Source organism: Pongo pygmaeus, chromosome 19 (genome assembly GCF_028885625.2).
Source record: "Pongo pygmaeus isolate AG05252 chromosome 19, NHGRI_mPonPyg2-v2.0_pri, whole genome shotgun sequence".
NCBI lineage: Eukaryota > Metazoa > Chordata > Mammalia > Primates > Hominidae > Pongo > Pongo pygmaeus.
Window position 1 is genome coordinate 28171516 of NC_072392.2, and position 11024 is coordinate 28182539.

The 11024-nt window shown below is 41.7% G+C and overlaps 1 protein-coding gene across 2 annotated transcripts in view; it reads left to right on the plus strand.

The window, feature by feature from the left end:
* Positions 1-10741, plus strand: part of LOC129017160 (uncharacterized) — a 34174-nt gene extending 23433 nt beyond the window's left edge. Inside the window, exons 4-5 of one of the 2 annotated variants that reach the window (XM_054457371.2) lie at positions 9700-9814; positions 10338-10741. In XM_054457371.2, the coding sequence (XP_054313346.1) occupies positions 9700-9814; positions 10338-10463 (241 nt within the window). In that variant the 3' untranslated portion in view covers positions 10464-10741. Of the gene's footprint in view, positions 1-8007; positions 8223-9699; positions 9815-10337 lie in introns of those variants that run through there. The other variant, XR_008495017.2, reaches the window with a different exon arrangement.
* The last annotated feature ends 283 nt before the right edge of the window (positions 10742-11024 follow it).

Sequence of the window (11024 nt, forward strand, 5' to 3'; positions counted from 1 at the left end):
CTCTGCCTAACACACGTTAATAACTCAACACATGTTAGCAATAAGCTTTTAGTATAGTAGTCATAGTACTAATTTCTCACATTGCAATTTCCTTCATTCAGAGACATGAATACAACTTTCATCATGACTCCTTTTTCATCAAGATAGCTCTTCAAATTATTCTATTTCTTTCATTCAGTATATTAGCTGTGTATACCGATACTACATTCTTTTTTTTTTCTGAGATGGAATCTCATTCTGTCACCCAGGCTGGAGTGCAGTGGCATGATCTTGGTTCACTGCAACCTCCAACTCCCAGGTTCAAGCAATTCTCCTGCCTCAGCTCCCCAGGCAGCTAGGACTACAGGTGCACACCACCACGCCTCATTAATTTTTGTATTTTTAGTAGGGTCGGGGTTTCACCATGTTGTCCAGGCTGGTCTCAAACTCCTGATCTCAGGTGATTGACCCACCTTGGCCTCCCAAAGTACTGGGATTACAGGCATAAGCCACTGCGCCCAGCCTGATATTGCATTCTTGGATTTTGAACACTGAATATCTTTTTGAAAGATTACACCTCTTTACCAATTTGTGCTTTGGAAATTATTTTCCCTCAAGTGTTCTAAGAGTGTAATGAAGAATGAGGGTCACGTTTTATCACTTTTTTCCTTAAAGATTTCAGACATGCTGAGGCCGAGCTTGGTGACTCACGCCTGTAATTCCAGCACTTTGGGAGGCCAAGGTGGGTAGATCACGAGATCAGGGGATCGAGACCATCCTAGCTAACACAGTGAAACCCCATCTCTACCAAAAATACAAAAAAAGTAGCCAGGTGTGGTGGCGGGCACCTGTAATCCAGCTATGTGGGAGGCTGAGGCAGGAGAATGTCTGAACCCAGGAGGCAGAACTTGCAGTGAGCTGAGATCGCGCCACTGCACTCCAGCCTGGGTGACAGAGCATGACTCCGTCTCAAAAAAAAAAAAAAAAAAAAAGATTTCAGACATGCTGAAACTGAATGAAGTATTATTTGCTACCAGATAGATTAGTTCTTTCTAGTTGTAGGAGTGAATACATCTTTAATGGTATATTTTGGGTTATTGCCTTATTTTTGATGCAGTATTCTGTAAATAATTTTTTAAACCTGGCAAAATTCAGTGAGCATAGATTCATCAACTTTGGTGTTATATTGTGTTTGCTTTTAAAAACTGCTTTTGAGGCTGGACATGGTGGCTCTTGCCTGTAATCCCAGCACTTTGGGAGGCCAAGGTGGGTGGATTACCTGAGGTCAGGAGTTCGAGACTAGCCTGGCCAACATGGCAAAACCCCATTTCTATTAAAAACAAAATTAGCCAGGCATGTTGGTGCATGCTTGTAGTCCTAGCTACTCAGGAGGCTGAGGCAAGAGAATCGCCTGAATCAGGGAGGCAAAGGTTGCTGTGAGCCAAGATCACACCATTGCACTCCATCCTAGGTGATAAGAGCGAAACTCTGTCTAAAAAAAAAAAAAAAACAAAAAAAAAACTACTTTTGAATAGAGTTGTAAATACATTTTTTTAAGAAAAAAGAAATTATCAAGTGCATAAGTTCATAACACAAAATCAAATAAAATTCAAGGCACAAGTTAGTACTAAAAAAATTATGTTGAATATTCCCTAATACAACATGCTTTTTCCCTTCATGAACAGTTTGTGTTTTACTGAGAAGACACCTTATTTATGGCAGAAGTTAGACTACAGATGAATATGTAGTTTAAACACTCTCAGTAGCTTTCTTAATTTTACATATGCTGCTTTATGCTTCTGTTTATTTTCATTTTTCCAATGTCCATATTCTAGTAAATTTGAATATTTTAATTCAAGTTTATTGAATTTAATATTTAATATTGCTTGTATAATTTAGTATTTGTAAGACTCAAAAAGGTTTATGAAAAAAGAAAAAGATCAACATGTTGCTAATCATTTAAAGATTATTTTAAAATCTTTGACCTTTATGTGTTAATGAATAAAATGTTAGTAGTTATTAGTATAAAATAATTTATGTCTTTTGGACTTAGCATCCAGCATTTCTTTTTAAATAAATAAATAATTATTCTCCTGCAATATATTATGTTTATCTGGGTTTTGAAAAATGATGTTTCCTAATATGAGAAAGCCATTTACATATTTAAATCTACAAAGGCAAATGAAATGGTACTAAATTATTTACATAATAACATTTAGATTGTGGCCCTTATAACATTCTTTGTATACTTCATACAGAGTTGGGGATATGCAATCCTAGAATATTGCTGAGAGCAAACCCTTCAGCTTGATGAACAAAACAAGACTTTTAAATCAAATTAAACTTTTAAATTACCCAGGTTATGGGGCCTTTTAATTCAATGGATATGGAGCATAATGAATTATTCCCTTTTCATTGGGTAATAAGATCTCATTCTTAACTTATAATACTCAAAATATCCTTTAATTTTTAATTTGTGGTTAACCATATCATTATCCCTAGATATTTTAGCTTCTATCTTGAAGTCTATAATAATTTTGAAACAGGAGAAAGTATTTTTTATTACCATATGTGTTAAACATCATGGTTTTCAAATTTAACTGCAAATGTATCTTTTTCATTGCTTCCTGATGATGCCCTTCACCCTATCCATATTGTCACTACCAAGTGGTAATTACTTTTCAGGTTCTCATATTTGTTTTTTTGGAAAATCTTCTCTGTGCCTTATAAAGAATATGATTGTAGGCATTCAAATACCAGTGAAATACACATAATTAGCCTGTGGTCTAACTCATTTCTTTAAGAAACTACACTAATTTTACACACATACTGATATTTTTATTGCCGCATTATTTCTGGAGAAAATAAATACTGCTAACATCATGTTGGTAAGAGAGTAAAAAAGTCTTTTCTCGAAAAGTGCTCATTGCAGTATTAACCTATAGTGTCAATTTTTTTTATAAATTCCTCATACACATTTTATTCTTAGAGAAATAAAAATGCTAAAAGTGAAATGTAGGGTCTTTATAGTTAGGGTAAGTTGTGTCATACCGAGGTAACAAAACAAAAAGTATTTTGTCTCTTTTGGGCCTTTTCTTATTCAGTTATACTGTCAGTTTGGCTTTTTTTGTAGATCAACTTATTGATCTCAGTATTCTGAAATAATATGTTTACTATCTTTTGATCAGCATTTAAAATATTAGATTTATTGTTACTCTTCTGCCTTTATTGGGCTGGAAGAATAATTGTTTCTCTCACTCCACAAAAGCCAAGTTGTAGAGAAAAACACATAGACATTCAATTGCAAAGCAAAGAAACTTGACTATTTTCTGCAATTTTAAAGTGTACATTGAATGAATTAAACCATCTTTTTATTTTCTTTTTTGCTCACTTGCAAATATTAACATCAAGCGTATTATTGTAATGTTATCTAGGTAAAAATCTCAACAAGTTTTCATAATTACCATTTTTAAATATATAAATAGGGGACCTAACTTTAATTTTTAATGTTCGAGGCCATGTCTGTTATTTCACTCTTTAAACACAGTTCGTAATGCAGACACTTAGTAAATACTCAAAAATTATGTGCTGAATAAAAAAGGTTAAATATGTAATATGTACAAAATCTACTGGAAAAAATGCACCAACAATTTTATTTGGTATACCAGTTTATTGTAGAATCTTTATTGCCTTTAAATAATAATATACTTTTCCAGTGTCTACAATGACTTGTAATATTTGTACACATATAAAATAATATTTCCAAAAATGTAATCCAGCAAGGAAATATACTTTCTAAATTCTAGATTTATAATTTAGGGGTTAAATTATAAAATCATTAAATAAAATACAAATGACATATAGTCAAAGATCCCCTTGGAAAAAAATTAAGTGGCCTCTAAAGTGATGTATTCATATATATAATTTTACAATCACCCTCAGTTTGCTGTTCCTCTGGCATTAGAACAGATTGTTGTTGTTTATTTGCTTTAACATCAAAGGTAAATGTTTTTGTTCCTTTAAGGACATATGTAAAAATAAATGCATATAGTTTACAATAGAATCATATTTAGTGATAAGCACATAGGACATGAGACCATCCGAAATAAATGCAGAACCAAATCTCTCATGCATATGCTCTCAACCACATATGTTTATTGATAAAATGCTAAGTGGAAAAACCTGAATTATGTAAATTTATCTCTCTCCTTTGCCTTTTTAAATATACACACAATCAATCAAACTCTTTGTGATTTAGTAATGAATAAGTAATACTCCATTGCATATGTAATGAAATGTGTGGCATAAAATCAATATTAGGTATAAAAAATCTATGGCAATAAGGTTAGAAGGAATGTGCCATAGCAGCGATTATCTCATAGCCAAGAATATAGGTATTTTTAGTCTCTGATTCTTTTCATTGTCTACATTTTCTATGAATAACACAGATAACTTTTGTAACATTTTATTCTAAATCTTTTAACATGAAAGATACATTTAAAAATACTCATTCCATATACACGCTGATTTTTAAAATATTTATTATGATTTCTCATGGAGTTTAGGAATATTCAAAATCTACTAAAAGTTATCATGTTTTATGATAGCTCTCACTTGCTTTAAAAAAAAAAACAGTCTTGACAATTTACAAGTATGCAATGGGCATCCACCTGGGGCCTAGATATCCTCTTGGGGACTGATGTCAACCTGGAGCCTGATGTCCACCTGGGACTGGCTATCCACCTGCGGCCAGATATCCACCTATGGCTGAATTTCCATTTGGGACCTGAAGTGTACCTCTGGCCAGGGTGTCCATCTGGGGCGTGATGTCCACCGGACACCTAGGTATCAACTTGGGGCTTGATGTCTACCTGTCCTCAGACTGTGGCCCCTGGGGGTAGGGACCACGTGGACATTTTCAGTACCGTATGCTGGGCCCACCAGGGCACCTGGCACACAGGACTAATGCTAAGGGCAGAGTTGCTGAGTGAATAAATGGGAGGATGTCAAATGCCTCTTCTTGCTTCTGGCCACCTCATAATGTGGAGATCATTCATAAGAACAGGAACTGCATGACCTCAGCATGACTCTCCCCTGGCTCCAGATGCATGAGAACAGCTCAGTGGGCACCAGGAACACAGAACACTGTCCTCCCACCCACCCCGTAGCGAGCGTCAGCACTGCAGCCTCAGGCAGGAGCATCACAGAACAAAACAGGGACCTGCATTTAGGATTCCTCAAGTCAGTGGCTCTCTAGGGTCCCAGGAGGCAAAGGAGCAGGATCTGCAGGCTCCAAGGGCAGCAAGAAGGACCTCAGCAGTCTCTTTTGTCCCTTCTTTGCCTCCAGTTCCTGGGATGTGCAGTTCACTCTCGAGGCGTCCTCACCACAGCCAGGGCAGCAATTTCCCCCAACTTCCAAATGAGGTTTGATCGTGTTCCGGGACTTTTGACACAGGGTCCAGTGCCTGGGCACATTCTGTCCTATCCCAAATCCTCATCCACCCGAACCACCAAGCCTCTCTCTGCTCTGAAGGACCCCCAGAGTGAATAGCTTTTTTCAAGTGTCTCAGCAAACACGGGGTCATTCATAAAAAACCAAGGTCAACAAGCACTATCAGAGCATGTGAAACCCTACGGTTTCATGCTCTAAGCACCTCACATTATATACAGGAGAAAACGGAGGCTTCATCTCCTGTAGCCCCTGTCTACACTAGGGCAGGTGGGATGGTCGTAATTCCAGGTGCCCACAGAGGTGGACTGCAGGACCCCAGTTCTGTCCTTTCAAGGCTGTGCTGGGCATGGCCCTGGCCCAGGCAGAACCCTGGGAAGCTTGCAGATTCTCCTGCCCATGCTCTAGGCCCTTGTCTGAGCCTTTCTCTAAACTCAGCACATTGAATAGGGCTTGCTGGCTACACGTAGGTCAAGAGTGTAACCCCCATATCTCTAATTCCTCACAGAGTTCTCACTATATTCTCCTACCCACCCTGTTCTCAGACCTCCAGACTCAGAGAATAGATAGGCTACTGCCTGGTAACTCTATCTGGATGTCTAAGAGCAAACCCTACATAGCAAATTGTGCCAACACTATATATCCACCACCCACAAACCCATGCCGATCATAATGCCCATATGGAAACTAAATACTTGGATTAGTCCCATATGCAGAAAAAGGCAAATTATAAACAAAAGATTGTTATTAGGTTGGCGTGAAAATTATTGCTGTTTTTGACATTACTTTTAATGGCAAAAACTGCAATAACTTTTACACCAACCTAATAGGAGTGTGTGAAATGAACAGGTCTGGTTTGTCGTGCTTTTCTATTTTCCATTTGTTCATATTTGTTGCTTTCTGTGTATCTTTGAGAGTTTGGAGGAATTTGTGAAAGGAACCAGGATAAACATTTTTTCTTGCTATTTGAAGGCCACATTTTTTATCTATGTTACATCTCTAGTAATAGCTTTTTCAAAATTCTGTTTCATCTGCATACCTTATGTTCTTAATTAGTATTGCTACTAATATCAAAAATTATTTTCTTATTTTAATATTTTGTCTTCTGTTATTTCTTAGTTTATGTTACTTAAATTTGTTATGATTTTTGTTTACTTGTATGCTTTTTCTAGGTTTTCAGATGGATGATTTAGTTGTTTTATTAGATTTTCAGTTTTTTCTAAAAAATGTACTTAAAGTTAGAAATATACCTCCAATTTCTGTTTAAATGCATTCTCAAAAACTTACATATCTAAAGGTATTTATCATTATACTACATTGTTTTCATAATTCACCTATTGTTTTCTCTCTAACTTCAAGATTGCTTAATAATGGTCTTAGTGATTTCCAAATATCTGAAAATGTTAATTATTGCTGGCTTTGAGGAATACAATATGATATTGACGATTTAGAATACATTGATTACTCATTTGTTGTCTAATTCATGACCTACATTTGAAAACATGATGAAATACAAATGTACATTTGTATACTTTTAGATAAAGATATTGACCGTGTTATTTACATCCTTTTCAGCTTTTTTACTTTTGATTTTCAATATTATTGTGCTGGCTTACCAAAGAGCTAGTTAAAATTAATTTTCTACCTATTTCCCTATCCCACTTGTTTAAATTAAAATTTCAAAATTATACTTTTAATTATACTTATGTTACAGATTTTCATATTTTTTAATCAATGTTTCTTTACCACCGTTCCTTATAAAGTCGTTTTTGGTATCCTGTGATTGGCCCTTTAAGTGGTGATGAATAGAAATAATAAAGCAACTGAAGCAAGGTGATAAGAAAAAATGAGAAGACAGAAACAAATCAATGTGTCCATTTATGTAAATTTAACTGTGTAAGAGCAATAACAAAAAAAAAACCCAGAAAGTTATTTTTCAAAACTATTCATAGAAAGTGAGATTACACACAGAGAGAGAGAGACAGGCCCGAGGTAAAGACCAGGCTCCTCATAGAACTCTGGCCCCAGGTGGACACTGAACTCCAGGTGTACATTAGGCCCCCAGTTGATGCTCAGGCCCCAGGAAGGTAACCAGGCTTATGAAGGGTATATGGCTCCAGGTGGATACCCAGGATCCAGGTAGAAATCAGGGACAAGTGGGCACCAGGCCTCAGAGGGATACCTACGACCTTAGTGACCTCAGGCCCCAGTTGGACAGTAGGGCACAGGTGAACTCCAGTCTTCAGGTGGACATCAGGTCCCAGGGGAAATACAGGTCTTAGGTCTACTCCTAAGACACAGGTGGACACAGGTCTTAAGTTTACCCCTAGGACCCAGGTGGACAACAGGCCCTGGGGGGCCACTGGCCCCAAGTATCCAGTTTCCTAAGAGCTGGGGTGGGCAGCCCCACTGGGCACTGTGGCCAGGCCTGCCATGTCTTCTTGTTCAGCTGCCACATTCTGGTGGGGTGGGCGGGAGGTGTCAAGAGACCACAATCTAAGTTCTTATTACCTGATTTTATTTCACCTCCACTGAGTGCTCACTCTCCTCTCACCTAACAGATTTACTCTCATCTGCAGGTGGTTTAAACGCAAAGGTTTACTGAAGATTTAAAGAGTGTTATCCAGTTGGGATGATTTAAACTAACAGTACACGTTGCATTTTAAGAAGATAATCAATCCCCAGAGGAGGTGTGGGTTATGGAGCCATGACAAATTTTCAACATTGCTTCCCTTACTTGTTGTTTCCAAATAAAAGATTTTTGATTCCCCACTGATGTTGGATGAGAACGCTGAGTGTGCAAGCAAAATATCATTTTTTAACTAAGGGCCCAATAGTGTCTTAAATATGCAGAGATGAGTCTGCAGGTGGAGAGTGACAGGTTTGTTCAAAACGTGGTATAGAGTGGCCTTGGGTCTCACCTGCCGGCCTTTCCATCCTGTGCCCTCCCAGCGAGGCACCCAAGCCCCGCCTTAGGGCACACCCCTTCACAGGGCCACATAGGCCCCAGTCCTCACCTATGCGGTTGTCTCCAAATGGCACAGGAAGACCTTCTGTCCAGGCCCAGGCCAGGGTCCCAGTATCTCCAGGGGGGCCTGGCATCCAGGCATCTGTTGAGAACTGGCCCAACGTTGGGGTCTGAGCTAGCCTATGGGACCTGGACGTGTGGGGCAGCTGCACAAGGACTCATGCCTGGCTTTATGTGTAGCACCAGGAAAGGCACTTTAATCGTATTCATTTGTTGCTCACAAAACCTCTGAGGTGGGTGCCTTCCCCATGTCACAGATGGGAATGACAAGAAATAATAAGGTTAAAGAGCATGCTGATGGTTGAAACCTGGTCAGGAACTGAGAACTGGAGTCTGTAGACCCCTACCTGTGACCTCTGTGGCCAGAGGACCCTCTCTCACCGGGTTTGTGTTTGCAGCATGTCCTGTCCTTCCCTAAGGGTCTCAGGTTCTGAGGCATGGTGAGGGCTGCTGGAGCCCATCACTGAGCTGTAGAAGGAAATACTAACGCTGGCCATGCCACCCTCCAGGCAGACACAGCTGGGGTTGAAAATCGAGATGGGGCAGGGTTGCCAGGAACAGAGGGAGGCAGGTGGAGAATAACTCACCAGTGAGGGGTTTCCCTGCTACAGCTTTCCAGGGCCATTTCCACTTTCTGGGTGGCATTTTGGGGCAGCTCACACAGTACACTCACATAGCCAGTCCCCAGGGTCACAATCCCCAGATGTTGGTCATCTTGGTGACAGGCCCTGTGCTTCTCCAGGAACCTTTGTGTATGGGCCCTTCCCAGGTAAGCGTGATATGTCCTGGTTGTCCTCAGTCCAGGGCACTGCCAGCATTTTCCTTTCTGGTCAGGGTCAAAGCTTTGTTGACCATCTCCAGGATACGATGGCCAGCTGGCCCTTGGAGAGCCAGTCACTCCAGGTGACACGGTTTGGTACTGGACGTCCGCGGTCCCCTCTCCCACGCCGCCCCATACTGGGCCCCGTATCCAGCCGCCACCGCTGCTACAGAAAGAACAGCCCCACTGCCTCCGCGCAGCTGCCATTGTTTAAAGGGACCTCAGCCTGACTTCCAGGAGCTACGGGACTCGGCTCAGTAAATGCGCATGCGCGAGGAGCGAGCTGCTTCTCCCCGTCACAGCGATTCCCAGGGTTGTGGTAGAAACCACTCCCTGAGGCTTGGCAAAGCAGGAGCCCTCCGTGGCAGGGCTTCGGTGTCGGGGCTCCGAGGCTCCGGCCTGACTTCTCCACGGGGTCCACAGGAACGTCTCCGGATGCCAGGACTTGAAATGGGCCAACCAGGATGGCGAAACCACAGGCAGAGTCCGGGGAAGCAGAGCGGCATCCCATCCTCAGGCCTTCCCGGATGGTGTTCGGGTGAGTCTCCCCAAAAGTCATTCCCCCGTAATCTGGATGACAGGTCTGCCTGTGTGTCCGTGGGCTGCTCTCTCACCCGAGGGTCATTCGCGTGGAGAGCAGAACCCGGCAGCCTCAGGGGTTGCCTGAGGGCTGAGGTGGGGGTGTTTCCGTGACACCGCTGTATGACTGTGTGCGTGTGTGTGTGTGTGTGTGTCCCATTCTCTCCTCTCTCGCTGTCACTCTCTGTCTATTTCTTTCCGTCTCTCTGTCAGTTTGTGTGTGTGTGTATGTGTGTGTGTGTGCCATTGTGCGTGTGTGTGTTTGGACGAATGTGCCCTGTGCGCCAGAAAGCGATTTCTTGCATGTCGGCCGGTCTTTGGTGAGCCTCTTTCTGCATCTCTGCCTGGGTCATGTGGCCGGTTGTCAATCATTTTCCTGGCGGTTCCACTTTGGGTTTGTGAAGGCCTCTACAACGTGAGGAGATGCGTGGGTCCTGGAGCAATTGAAATCTCATCCCCATCCTGAGTGGCCTCTTTTCTAGGATCAAGATGACCACACTCCAGCCAAGGATAAAAGCCCCACAGGAGCTCACTCTCCTGCAGGAGAGGAGCAGACCCACGTCCAAGAAGATGGCTGTATCTTTTCACCGCTCTTCTCTGAGAAATGAAGCCACACCATGATACAGTCTTGAAGAGGAAGCCGGGAATGGGAGATGGCAACAATCTCTGTCATGGTGGCCTCTCTGGACAAGTTACCCGTTTGGCATCCCTCCCCTTATGCCCGTGGCAGTGGCACAGTGCTGTATCCTGCCTGGGCTCTGGCCCCTGCTCTGTCCTCCCTCTTACTCTGTCTCCCTTGTTTCTGAGAGGCCTAGAAGCTTCTAGGTCTGGCTGAATGTCTTCAACAAAGATCACTTCCCAGTCCATCATGGAGTCAGTTGGTGGACATCCATTTCATGATTGTGTCTCTCTCCAAACCTGTTTCTGCTTGATTGGGCAGGTTTGATGACCCTGGAGCTCTTAGCTTCCATATGTGTCTCAGACAGGGAAGCTACCTTGGTCTCCATGTTTCACCTCATGGGTGGGTGGATTGCCTAGAAGCAACGGTAAACGACCATGGCTGGCCTTGTCTTCTGTGACAGCTGCGGTGTCGCATTTCCTCTGCATCTCCTATCTCATTCTTGAGGGACGTCCTCTCCTCTGCTCCTGGGTAGACTGACTCCCTGAAT